The sequence below is a fragment of the Cervus elaphus genome, chromosome 20 (assembly GCF_910594005.1).
Source record: "Cervus elaphus chromosome 20, mCerEla1.1, whole genome shotgun sequence".
NCBI lineage: Eukaryota > Metazoa > Chordata > Mammalia > Artiodactyla > Cervidae > Cervus > Cervus elaphus.
Genome location: NC_057834.1, coordinates 44,942,530 through 44,956,576, shown reverse-complemented (window position 1 = coordinate 44,956,576; position 14,047 = coordinate 44,942,530). Strand labels below are relative to the sequence as shown.

At 42.3% G+C, this 14,047-nt stretch overlaps 1 protein-coding gene across 4 annotated transcripts in view; it reads left to right on the top strand.

The window, feature by feature from the left end:
- The window catches only part of CHD1L (chromodomain helicase DNA binding protein 1 like), a 71,210-nt gene that overhangs the window by 32,719 nt on the left and 24,444 nt on the right, over positions 1 to 14,047 (top strand). For all 4 annotated transcript variants that reach the window (XM_043876468.1, XM_043876467.1, XM_043876469.1 and 1 more), the window contains 5 exons: positions 1,047 to 1,120; positions 1,397 to 1,507; positions 4,626 to 4,740; positions 5,360 to 5,513; positions 9,960 to 10,128. In XM_043876468.1, the coding sequence (XP_043732403.1) occupies positions 1,047 to 1,120; positions 1,397 to 1,507; positions 4,626 to 4,740; positions 5,360 to 5,513; positions 9,960 to 10,128 (623 nt within the window). The remainder of the gene's footprint in view (positions 1 to 1,046; positions 1,121 to 1,396; positions 1,508 to 4,625; positions 4,741 to 5,359; positions 5,514 to 9,959; positions 10,129 to 14,047) is intronic.

The following is a 14,047-nucleotide window of genomic DNA, read 5'->3' as shown; positions in this document are numbered from 1 at the left end:
AACAGGCCCAGAGAGGCTGAGTGGATTGTCTGAGGCCACTACAGCCAGCAAATGACAGAAATGGGATTAGATGAGGTTCTAATCTAAAGGGATTAGATGAGGATTAGATTTTAAGTTCAATACCTTTTCTACCAATTTGAGGCTAGAGTCTTAAAGGAGTTTTTCATAATTGTTCATCTGCACCTATCGCAAACCCAGATTAAATTAGCTTTCCTACTAGAATGTTGTTTAGACAGTGCCGTACAGTACTTCTTTGTTTATGAAAACTTAATAGCTGATAACCATGGGGCTGTAGGTTTGAATTTTTTTTTTTTTTCGGCCATACCGTGAAGCTTTTGCTTGAACCTGGCCCTTGACAGAGAAAAGTGCAGAGCCCTAATAACTGGACCACCAGGGAATTCCCTTGAATTTGTCCTTGACCTAATCCATTTTGCCACCTCCTTTCTTCTCGCCTTTCCCTGCGTAAGTTTTCTCATGTATCATATGGATATGAAATGCCACCTGCCTCTTGCTTCTCTAAAGTGATGCTTCTCAAAATTTTCAACCAATAGAGCTGTAATTGAAAGGATAGTGACTTTCACCCCAAAGTAGAGAAGAGCTATGGAGTGCCAGCCACAAGCTCTTTAGGGTCATCAGTTTTTGTTTCATTTTTTTGTACATTTGAATTTTGCATTTTTCTCTTCACATATCTTTTATTTTGCTGTTAAAACTGTATGTTTCTTTCCATTTAGTAATTGCCATCCTGGAAAGAAGCACCTTGGTTATCTAGGGCTTCTTATACCCTCTGGTGCGTTGACACAGACTCCTGGGAATATCCCAACACTAGTGAGAAGTGCTGTAAGGACTCAGCTACCGGTGCAGTTACATCCTTATATAAAACATTTCACATTACTGAAGAAGGCTCTGTAAATGTTTATGATGCTTATGTTTCTTCTTCAGGATTTCATTTCTTTGTAAACTTGCATTCTTTGCTAAGTTTCACCTGCAGGAAATCCACCCTATATACTATTGGAGTTGGCAGTTTTTCCTTTTCTTTTTCTTGCCAGAGGCCATCGAGTTTTACTTTTCTCCCAGATGACCCAGATGTTGGATATTCTCCAAGACTACCTGGATTATAGAGGTGACATCCCTTGGCCATTCATTACATTACTCAAGACTTTTAGACTTAACAGTCCAGATGGGCCCGTGAAGAATTATCTGGGGTGTGGGGATGTTACAGAGAACAACAGTGTAAGAATATTATTCAGAATCAAAGGAAGATAGCTTACAGCAGGGGCATGCCTGTATATGAGAAGAGACAAAATTCATGTTTGGTTTTGAGCAGACAGTGTTTTACTCCACAGTGAGTAATTGAAAATGCTTTCTATTTCTCTGTTTTCTCCCTCTGTGTGTGAAGGCTACAGCTATGAGCGTGTGGATGGTTCTGTGAGAGGAGAAGAGAGACACTTGGCCATTAAGAACTTTGGACAGCAGCCCATCTTTACTTTTCTCTTGAGTACCAGGGCAGGTAGGCCACATCCCTATTGATGAAAGCAGACAAATTAAAGGGTGAAACAGTACATTTAAATCCTAATCATTAGAATGTTTTTCCTTAATTCACTGAAGGGCGAGGTTTTTACTGAGGAGTGTAAAAAAAGGGGTGGAGGGAATTGAGGTAGGTTACATCAGTTTATCATTGTACTAGACTAGCATGGTACTCGTTTCTGTCAAACTGATTTAAGCTTTCATCTCTTCAGAGAAGTAAGGCTAAAACCTGGGGTTGTTGGAAAGTAATTCGGATCTCTTTTGACCAATGACCTGGGATCATCCTGAAAGATTTCTATACTTTTGTATAGAAATTTTAGTTTTAGTCATGTTCAATAGAGACAGCTGTCCTTCCCAACCATGAATTTGGGAAATGAGATAGCAACCTGCCTACTAGTTGTCCTTCTGACAGGTAGCTCTGAAAGTGTTGTGAAAACTTAGTAAAAAATCTGCTTTTAAAAAGTGTGATTGTAATGAAATTTCCAGCTCTTTAGAATTAATTGTAACATTGTCTGTATATGACTTAAGTCATAAATATTTTATATGACATTTGTAGTTCCATACCACTTATGGAATACTGTCCTTTACTTAAATAGTGTCAGCTCTTGGAGATGAAATTATTCTCATGTCATGGAACAAGCAGACCTTAAATTAATTTTGAATTCACAGAATCTTAAGTTTCTTTTTTTCTCTCTCTCTTTTCTTGGTAGACCTAAATTTGATGGAATAGAATTAGGAGCTCTAAAGGGATGTATGTCCTCTATTGTAAAGAGAGATCAGTATATTTACGAGAAGAGAGTTCAGTCTTATTTACTAAGTATTTATTAAGTGCCTGGTACTATACGGTATTAAAATGGAGTGTTGAATATAATCCTTGACCATAAGGAGATTGTTTTACCTGTGTATGTCTCATCTCTGTATTACAGAGATATAGTGAAATTCATTTGGTCCTGCTTGCTTCTAAGATCATAGACTGCACCCTCGATCTCAGCCCCTTATTCATGTTGCAGTTGTCTTGGGGTAGTCTTAGGAGAGACTGATTAGGTAACCTGATAATAAGTTGCTGAGTAAGTGGCTGAGATCAAGGGTGCAGTCTGTGATCTTAGAAGGAGATCCAACCAGTCCATCCTAATGGAAATCAGTCCTGAATATTCATTGGAAGGACTGATGCTGAAGCTGAAACTCCAATACTTTGGCCACCTGATGTGAAGAACTGACTCATTAGAAAAGACCCTGATCCTGGGAAAGATTGAAGGCAGGAGGAGAAGTGGATGATGGAGGATGAGATGGCTGGATGTCATTACTGACTCAATGGACATGAGTTTGAGTAGACTCCGGGAGTTGGCAATGGACAGGGAGGCCTGGCGTGCCGCACTCCATGGGGTTGCAAAGAGTCAGACACAACTGAGCAACTGAACTGAACTGAACTGATGCCTTACTGATTTCAACACCGTTATACTCAGCAGCATTGTTTGAAACATCTGAAATTAGGAAGAAAGATCTCTGCTTTTCAACTAATCTCTTTGGAGTTCTCAGAATTAGTCAGAACAGAGGGATCTCATAGGAGCCAAAGCAGTCCTGAGCCTTTTCCAAACACTAGCTGTCCTGTTTGCTGTCACATTTTAGTTGTTGATTTGCATCATTATCATTTATTCAAGTTTCTTTCCAACTTTTAGGTATTTCTGATTGAGTCATATTGCCAGCAGGTGGCAGTGAGAGCTCATGAATATGTCTCAGACAAGTCTGGCTATAGCTTATTTATAAAATATCACCCGTTAATGAAGAAGAGCTGAACTTAACAGTAACCCAAGAAGAAGAAGAAAACTTTTATGAAATAAAAATTTCATAAAAAAATTAAAAACACTTCAATGAAATAAGTGCCTGGGAATATTATGGAGTAAAAAACATAGGCTCTGAAGCCAGACCATGTGGTACTGAATCTGGCTCTTTCTGCAGCTTCCAATCATCCTTTAACCTCTCTGTGCTTCCATTGCAACATCTATAAAATGAATACCCATGATTGTTGCCAGGATTACAGGAGTTAATATATGTAAAGCACTTCAGAATGGTGCCTGCAGAGAGTAAAGTGTAGCACCTGGGTAGCTGTCATTGTTATTCAGCATATTAGCATCTCTCGGTAATCAGTCTTTATTATCTGTTTATTCCGACTTTAATTTTATATAAAGGCTTTAATTAGAATGTTCCTGCCTGACTTAAGATCCAGCTTAGAGGCAGTAGCCCATCTCAGAAGTTAGTCCTTAGTTCTGGCTCCAGGAACAAGCCATTTCAGGCTTGCTTGTTTCAGCAACGAGCTGTAATGACCCTGGCAAGGGGGAGTCCATTTTGTGCTTGTTTCCACATTAATCAAAGAGAAGGCTGTAATTTGCCTTCATAGTTCTTCTCGTTAATTCCTGTAGTCCAAGGAGCCTCCACAGCCCTTTTCCTAAAGAAAGACTGGGAAGTTGTCCCAGGGAGTGTTTTTGCCCTTTGGTTGGTTTTGTTACTTTCTCCTTAATTAATGTGGAGACAGTAACAGAAGAGAATTACTAAAGTCTTCTCCGATCAGAGGGAGGTAGCCCCCCTGCTCCGCTTGGGGGTGTAATGCATGACATCTCCTCTTCTCATTAACTTGTGTCAGAGCCTGTGCTGCCTGGTTGTAACTTGCAGTGGACATTAAGAGGTCTTCTCTTGGGGCCCACAGCCAGACCTCGCTCATATCTAAAACTGTTTCTGAAAGAGCATGTGTCCTTTTCCACAGACTATTCTAAATGAAGTTCAATGAAGATTTTTAAACAGAAGAGATTTAAAATGGATTCAGGGTGCTAACTTAAGTACCTACTTTTGCTCCTTACCCCGCTCCACTCATTTCCGTTACTTGCAGTTGTTAAACTTTCCTGAGTCAGGCAATAAGAGCCCAGGTAGGACTTTTAACCACTACAAAGCTCTGTCTAGCGTTGAGGATGGGGGTGTCAGTTTGAAGGATGAAACCAGTCATTTTGGCTGCTTTCAGTTTATCAGTCTGAATGCTGTGGCCTGTGTCATCATAGTCTGGTCCTTAGCCCATGTACTGCTGCTGACATTCTTTTTTGTATTGTTTTCAGGTGGAGTTGGCATGAACTTAACGGCAGCAGATACTGTTATTTTTTTTGACAGTGATTTCAATCCTCAGAATGACTTGCAAGCAGCTGCCCGGGCTCACCGAATTGGCCAGAACAAGTGAGAGATTTAAGCACAGCTCTGGTTCCACTTCCTTGGCTCTTCAGTAGTTCTGGGTTTGGGGGGAAGGTGAAGAATGTGGGCTGGTGACAGTTCTAGACTGGAGGGTGAGAGACCAGTAAGTTTTAGCCCATCTCTGTTGCTGACTCCAGAGTAGTACTGGGCTGGGACTTGCTTTGGTAAAAAGCAAAGTCAAATTGTGAAAGGACTAGGAGGAACTTTGAGAAATTATTTGACATCCTTCCTGAGTTAAGGTGTGATTCAGTTTAAAAATGAAGTTATGGGTTTATGGACCTAAAATAAAAAGATAAGTCTTACTCTCTGACCTGGTGATGATTTAGATCTAACAGAGGTTTTCCTCTACCACAGATAAGGAACCCCAATCATGACCACCTTGTCATCCCTCCCTTGACTCTTTTGGAAAGGTTCAGTGAGAATTAGAGGCCAGATTCTCTCTAACAAATAACTCAGGTTCACGTACAACAATCCCCCGTTAGTTGTACCCTGAACACGGCATTTTAGGTTTGTTTCCTTTTTTGTGTCTTGACCTGGCATGCTTGCGTGCTTCTTTGCAGACCCTTCTATGTTAGCACATTAGCTTTCTGTGATTTCTCTACAGGTCTGTTAAAGTTATTCGGCTGATTGGCCGAGACACTGTGGAAGAGATTGTCTATAGGAAAGCGGCCTCCAAACTGCAGCTCACCAACATAATCATCGAAGGGGGCCATTTCACTCTGGGAGCCCAGAAACCTGCTGCGGATGCCAACCTCCAGGTAAGACACACTGTTCTTCACTTTGTTTTTATTTATTTTTTTTTAACTTATTTATTTATTTGGCCTTAATGGGTCTTGTTTGCAGCATGTGGAATTTTTAGTTGCAGCATGTGGGATCTAGTTCCCTGACCAGGGATCAAACCCAGGGCCCCTGCATTGGAAACATGGAGTCTTAGCTCCTGGACCACCAGGGAAGTCCCTGTTCTTCATATTAGAAGATGTCATGGTTTTAGTCAGTGCTTTCATGGATGAGAAAGTAGATGAATTAACCACCCACTCTCTCCTGCTACACATTTGTTCCCTGGCCAGATTCCTTCCTGCCATAGGAAGATCCCCTGGAGGAGGAAATGACAACCCTCTCCAGGATTCTTGCTTGGGAAATTCCATGGACAGAGGAGCCTGGCGGGCTGTAGTCGATGGGGTCACAGAGTCAGACACAACTGAGCATGCATGCAGATAATATCTATACTACATGCAGGCTGCTGTGGGAGTGAAAATGAATATGATAAATAAAGGCAGCAGAATACAGAATAAGGGTGGACTTTGGATCCCTTTTACTTGGATTCAGATCCAAGCCTTGTCTCTTACTGGCTGTGTTGCTTTGAGCAGGTAGCTTAACCTTTGCTTTCTGAAAATGAGGATACCACAGGTTCCATTAGGGGGCCTTAAGAGAATTAGGTAAAATAAACAACTCAGCATAATAAATAATCATTTATCTTGTACCTCCATCTTAACCCCAGACCCTTTGATCAGTGCTTTACATCACCTTCTTCACACTCAGGGGAGGGTAGACAAGATCAGGAATTCAGAATTATGCCATGGGAAAAACAGATGAAAGAACTAGAGTTAATTACTTAAAGGAGGAGACACCAGCTAGGAAGCAGATGCAGGCTTGGAAGATGTTAGAGAAAACTCTTCTGGAAGAGGACTTGGAGATATTCTGTAGCAGCCCTTGGGTTTAAATTAGAATCCATATTATGATATAGCCCAGGTCCTCCCATTTTGACCCAGGGATAGGGGGCTGGAAGCAGAGAGACTGACTTCTAGGATGCTGGAAAGATCCAGGCATGAAATGAGTTATAAACCTCTGACATAGGCAGTAGCAATGGGAGGGTCTGGTGTGAGCTACACTACAGAAGAAGAAATGACAGGAGCTGCTGCTTAGAGGTGGGAAGCTAGGGAGAATGGAAAATTTAAAGATGTCTGTAAGGTCTTCAGCCTGGATAATGAGGAGGATAGAAATTAGGAAGCAAGAAGGTTAGGTAGAGATTTAGGAAGGGGAAGATAATTTAGGCTTTAGTCAACAGAGTTTGCAGTAAAAACGTATTAAAAAAATTACTGTTAGAGGAAAAGCTCAGAGATAAAAATTTCATTTGCCAAAGTTTGTAAGAGAGTAGACTTTAAAGGGACTAGTTCATCAAACAGAAAATACAACAAGTATTTAAAAGGAAAAATTACTATTAAAAGCGGAATTGCCAAGTGTTTGGTTAGTCTGGTTTTTCTCACATGGTTATCATATCCACAAAGACCAGTGCATATCTTTACACATCTGCTTTGCAGAAGACAGGGCTCACGTTGATTTTGTTAGGAAGTCAGTAACTTACGGGAAAAGCTCAAGGTTTCATTTATTTTGGAACTTGAACTAGAAAGTAACCCTGGGTTTTGTATGTTTACTTGTTTGGTTCTTGTTTCTCTTAAGGTGCAAAGTGTGGTTTTTTTTTCCCTTTTTCTGTTTTGTGTGTGTGTGTGTGCACGCTTGTCCATGCTGGTGGCAAAGCAGATTTTATATGTGTTCACATTTTCCAAGAGGCAGTTACAAATGTAAGATGGCAGCTTGAGAGAAAGGTATGGGCAGACTGCAGAGACTCTTACAGTTCTCCAAGCATGAGTTCTCTGTAGAACCTGTGAGTGACAAGTTCATTGGTCTGGTGAGGGGAATGAATGGCTGAGCCTTGGTGTGTGGGAGTTGTCAGTAAGGAGCTTGAACTCTCTCCCAGTTGGGGAGGGGCTCAGGGGATTCAGTGATGGTGTCCCTGTGACGTAGGCTGCTGGGCGTGTCCGTGTGATTATGTAAACATGTCTCTGTGCCATGGGCCAGATCCTAATGGGAACATAGACCCCCCCCCCCCCCAGCTGTTTGAGAGGGGCTCTATCAGAATCTCTCCCAGCTCGTGGTTAGTAGAAGGTTACTTCTGATTTTCCTCTTACCTACCAAGCCTCTGCAAGTTATCTCTGGTTGCCAGAAGCAAAGATAACACCCCAGTGCCCTTATCTCCAGAGAAAGCAGGGTTTGTCTAATAAAAAGAATCCGATAGTCAAAGATGTGACTGTGTTTCAGTAAATCTAAGAAGTACTGGATCATGAAATCCTCAAAGAAGGAAGCGGATTCATTATCCTGCAGGAAGAACATAATAGAAGCAGAGGCAGAGACAGATGGAGTGAACATTTATTGAATGCTCACTGTGTGCTAAGTATCATATGAAATGCTTCTTTCCAATTGTTTCTGTGATATGAATAACAGAAGAATGAGGTAGGCACTCACCTTATTCCCGTTTCAAATAATTTGCCCAAGAATGTTCATTCATTAAGACTCTAATCCAAGGACTCTGTAACCTCCAAGCACATGCCCTTGCCTTTAATTACTGTAATATATTTCTTCTCATGGGCTTCCCAGGTGGTGCTAGTGGTAAAGAACCCGCCTGCCAATGCAGGAGACATAAGAGATGTGGGTTCGATCCCAGTCGGGAAGATCCCCTGGAGGAGGGCATGGCAACCCACTCCAGTATTCTTGCCTGGAGAATCCCATGGACAGGGGAGCCTGGCGGGCTATAGTCCATAGTATCGTCATGAAAGGGTCAGACACAACTGAAGGGACTTAGCATGCACACACATTTCTTCTCTAAAAATACATGTGGTCCCTTGATAACTGAGACACATCACAAGTGAAAGGTAGACTGAAGGGAGTATACCAGTATGGACCAGTCTTTTTCATAAATAGTGCCTTCTATCTTTGTGCCAGTTGCTGAAGTGAAAGTTGCTCAGTCATGTCCAACTCTTTGCAACCCCATGGACTATACAGTCCATGGAATTTTCCAGGCCAGAATACTGGAGTGGGTAGCCTTTCCCTTCTCCAGGGGATCTTCCCAACCCAGGGATTGAACCAGGGTCTCCCAGATTGCAGGCGGATTCTTTACCAGCCGAGCCACCAGAGAAGCCCAAGAATACTGGAGTGGGTAGCCTATCCCTTCTCCAGGGGATCTTCCCAAGCCAGAAATCAAACCGGGGTCTCCTGCATTGCAGGCTGATTATTTACCAACTTCCCATGTAGCTTAGTCGGTAAAGCATCTGCCAGCAATGCAGGAGACCTGGGTTCAATTTCTGGGTCGGGAAGATCCCCTGGAGAAGAAAATGGCAACCCACTCCAGTATTCTTGCCTGGAGAATCCCATGGACAGAGGAGCCTGGCAGGTTACAGTTCATGGGATGGCAAGAGTTGGATACAACTTAGCGCTATTTTTTCTTTACCAACTGAGCTATCGGGGAAGCCAGTTGCCAGTCAGTCGCTTTTTTGTATATATCAAGGTTAAACTTCCAGTGAGCTATCTATCTAAATTTTTTTTCCAGTTGTTGCAGAGTATCGTAAGATTTCACACAAAATAAACCAGCTAGAGATAGCTAACCCAAAAAGACAAGATGCAAATGAGCCAAAGTGTGAATGCAGCTTGGTTCAGAGCCTCAGAGTTAGCACTTCGGGAAGTATGCAATTGAAATGAGGAAACTACAGCCAGGAAAGATGATCTGAACTTTTTTAGGTGGTTCCTACAAGCCTAGGGAGAGGCTGAGGGTTCGTTAGAGAGCAGGAAAGAGAAGCAGGGTAGTGCAATGCCAGAGGCATGTCCAGCAAGCAACGTTAGAATTGAGAAATGGCTCTCCCGTCTAGTGGTCAGGAGTTGTCACTGGTCTTTAGTGAAGATGGTTTCCACTGAGCACTGTGGTAGGAACAAAACTGCCAAAGCAAAGTCACTTAAGAAATATGCTGTGTAGCCTTCTCATTCCAAGAAGTTTGGCAGTAGGAGGGGTGGGAGAGTAGCTAACAGGGTCTGTGACATCTCACGTGACTGCTGAGGATGCCTGTGAAAAACTCTGTGAGAAGTGCTAAGATAATGCCAGAAGTGACTGTTATTCTTCAGAATAAAGATTGGAGGGTCAAATTTTCTGTTTATTGAGAATTGTCAAAGTTAGGCGCTGACTGTCATTTATCACCTCTCTGCTCATCCATCAGCCAACTACAGAACAGCCCTGATGGTGTCATCTGTCACAGGGAGGGAAGAAAGGCTGAGCGTCAGGACAGGGGTACCCCTGGTGTCTAAGCCACTTTGCAAATCACTGGTGCCCAGTATTTGTTTTCATGAGGGCCAACTGGACTTTTTTGTTTTCTTCATTCAAGTTGAGCGAGATACTCAAATTTGGTTTGGATAAACTGCTGTCCTCAGAGGGGAGCACCATGGATGAAATAGACCTGGAGTCTATCCTGGGAGAAACAGAAGATGGCCATTGGGTCTCTGATGCCCTGCCTACTACAGCAGAAGAAGGAAGCAGAGAGCCAGAGGAAGGAAGTAAGTGGTGGGTGAGAACACAGCTAATGGCCTGGCCACCCCAAGCTAGAGCAGGTCCCCATTTCTGTTTCTGTAGTATTTGGATTTCTGATTTGAAATGTTTTTTTCCACATGGTAGCTTTGTAAGGATGTTCCTTGATGGCCTAGGGTTATTTTGTAATGAATTTATTTGTCTGTACCAGTGGCAGCACAAATTCAGTGTGGAATGGGCTGAGAGGTCTGCTAGTCTTACTAGGCTTCTTGATTCGAGAGTACTTTATTCCATTCACGCAGAGAAGGGCAGTTTCTTTACCTGATGCAGCTTCGTTTTTTTGAGCAGAGAGTAGGCTGGCATGACTTCTCGTTTTGTGATTCTTTTTCGTTTCCATAGGACCTTGAATTTCCATCACCTGCTTCATTCTTTCCCTTTGCCACCAAACTGTCAAGGCACGACCTCTGGAAGCAGTGCCTTCCCAAATTGCTAGCTTCAAGTACTTTCTAGTCCCTTCCTGTCAGTTCCTTAGCAGTTGCTTCTCTGATCTTCCTGGTTGCAGACCTTTCCTCATTATTTTCCCACTTGGAATGTGTCCTCCTCACGGGGGACAAATTTGATCTGTGTCTGATGTTAGAACCCTGCCGCCTCCTTTCCGTGCAGTCTCTGCCTGACTCCACTGTGGACGTGGGAGCTAATTCAGCTCATTTGGGATGTTCATTTCTCTACCTTCCTGCAAATTGAAGTTTGTAGTACTCTCCGACTCCTAGCTTTTTAGAAGGTGTGGGTTCAGGGTGGCTTTGTTGTCCTTGTTATTCCCTATGGTTTTTATAGGATGTTTGGGAAGATCAGAATGTAGACAGCTGGCATTATTCTGTAAGACACTGCTCTTTAACTTTTCTCATTGTTTAGCTTTTACATTTTTGAATATTAGCATCCCATTTTTATTCTTCAAGAACCCTTTCTGATTCTCTGCTTGTTGTTTTAATTGTCTTGTTCTGTTTGCAGGAATAGAATATCCTCTCTGAGGACTTTTATTACAGCTTTTTAAAAAAGTATTCCTTTATGCCCCGTGTTGTGTATTTGTCTTGTCCTTGTTGGTAGTTTCTCTGAAATATCTGGTGTGCCCTGGCTGTCTGTTCATGTATGCAGGTGAAATGCAGAGCTGATGGGCAGGTCTGGCCTGAGCAGGTATGTGGATTCCTGGGTCTTATTCCAGCATCACTGGTTGGTGAGCTGGCCTTCTCACTGAAGGGGCCCTCCCAGATGTCTGTATTTGGAGTCTTTTCTCTGGGCAACTCCATTTCTCCAAAGATGAATCCTTCAATATCTTTCTGTAAGAGATGAATAGGGTCTGGAGTAACCTGTTTGCTCAGAGAAGGCAATGGCACCCCACTCCAGTACTCTTGCCTGGAAAATCCCATGGACGGAGGAGCCTGGTAGGCTGCAGCCCATGGGGTTGCTAAGAGTCGGACACAACTGAGCAACTTCACTTCCAGTTTTCACTTTCATGCATTGGAGAAGGAAATGGCAACCCACTCCAGTGTTCTTGCCTGGAGAATCCCAGGGACAGGGGAGCCTGGTGGGCTGCCGTCTATGGGGTCGCACAGAGTCGGACACAACTGAAGTGACTTAGCAGCAGCAGCAGCAGCAGCAGCCTGTTTGCTCAGATTGAGGAGACAACGTGAATGAAGGGGTTCAGGGTGCTCCTGCTATTTTTTTTTTTAAATTGGAGTATAGTTGCTTTACAGTGTTCTGTTAGGGTGAAGCAAATCAGCCACATGTATACATATATCACCTCTTTTTAAGATTTCCTTTCCATTTATGTCACCACAGAGCACTGAGTTCCTTGTATTACACAGTCAGTTTTCATTAGTTATCTAAATATTTTATATGTAGTGGTGTATATATGTCAATCCCAATCCATCCCACCACCACCCCCTTACCCCTTGGTATCCATATGTTTTTTCTCTACATCTCTGTCTCTATTTCTGCTTTGCAAATACATATTATCTAGGCCTTTTTCTAGATTCCACATACATGTGTTGTGTGTGCTGAGTCACAACCCCATGGATTATAGCCCGCCAGGCTCCTGTCCATGGAATTTTCCAGGCAAGAATACTGGAGTGGATTGCCATTTCCTTCTCCAGGGGATCTTCCTGACCCAGGGATCGAGCCTGTGCCTTTTGCATCTCCTGCCTTGGAAGACAGATTCTTTACCACTGTGCTTCCTAGAAGCACATATGCATTAATGTACAATATTTCTTTTAGCTCCTGTTACTTGGTGGGTGTGCAGACTTTCTCTCAGTTATCCCTCCCTGCGGTTCCTTGTCTGTGGAAGTTCTGAGCTTTTGGAGGATTGAAAGGGTCTCTGTTCTCATAATCATCCCTTGACCAGGCACCTGTGTTTTTCTTCCACTGTTCTTTTAATTCTGTTATCCTTTGAGCCACTTACAATTTTCTAAAAAGTTGTTGAACTTTTTGTCCACTGTAATATATCTTTTAAAATTCCCTTTACTGCCATGTAGGTTTTAGGTGGGAGGAGAAATAGATGTATGTTTTTAAGTTGCATTTTGATTACATTAAGTACTGAAGCCTGCACTCATTTCTGCACTCATCTAGATTAATTTCAGCTTATTTTGCTAATGTTTAGTAGAACAAAGTAAAATTGCACTGTTTTCCAGAAAGATAATTATATTTTTCAGTCAGTCTAACTGCCCAAAAAAATTATATATATTTTTTCAGGCAGTCCAGCTGCCAGGAAAGATTTCCCAGTTGTATTAAAATTTGGAGTTTTGTCTTTGATCAGTGAGTACAGGTCTAGTCTGTGGTAGGTGGTTCCATTGGCAGGATATAGATGAGTGTCCATGCCTGTGGTCTCCAACCTTCTCTTGGCTGCAGAGTGAAGACAGAGCATGGTTAAAAGAATAGAGATGAACATGAAAGACTCATAACTACAGCATCCCCTACGAAAGTTAAAAAGCAGGATGGCTTTTATCATGAATGCCAGGGTCTTTTTTTAAAGCACGTTTGTAAGTTGAGAATCGCATGCAGCTACATGTGTGATCGTATTTGCCTCTTCTTGGCTCTTTTTTCCCTACTTGTTGATAGAGCACCTCATTGAAAGCCCCCTGCTGATTTAATTAGTAAATGCCAATTAGAATTACAGCTGGTTGGGTTTGGGTACAAGTGTGAAGCAGTTGATCTCTTGAGAATGAAAATGTTTTGCTTCTGTATTCTCTAGGGAAAAACATACTTATATTCATAGCTGATTTTATAATGCTGTGAAAATACATTCTTTGGTAACGTGTGCTGTTAAATATGCTTCAATTTAGAATCGTTGTCTTACCTCTCTCTGGTCACTAGGCTTGGCTTGTTATGACTTCTAGCATGTGATTCACGATGTTGGCAAATTACCCAACCTCTTTGAGCCTTTGTGTCCTCATCTGTAAAGTGGTGCTAGTAGTGTATACTTTACCTTTTTACACAGTTGCAAAAATCAGACGTGATTATAAATGTAAAGGTGCTCTGACAGCATAAACTGCTATTCAAGTTCACACTATCACCATTCGTGTTATTACTGTAGTTTCTATTTGCTGGCCTGTTCTCTTTCCATCCTTCTATAGACACAGTTGTATACTGAAAAGAGCACATTGACAGCAGACTCAGAAAATCCTGTCTTCTTCACTTATTAGCAATTTGAACTGGGGAGGCGCTTAATAACTCTCTGAACCTCAGGGTTGTTTTTTTATAATTTTATCTATTTTTGGTTGTGCTGGGTCATTGTTGCTGAACAGGCTTTTCTCCAGTTGTGGCAAGCGAGGGCTACTCTCTGATTCTGGACTAAGGATCAAAGCTGTGCCTCCTGCTTTGGCAGGTGGATTCTTTACCATGGAGCCCCCAGGGAAGCCCTCAATTTTCTCTTTTTCTTGGTTAATCATACCAAAA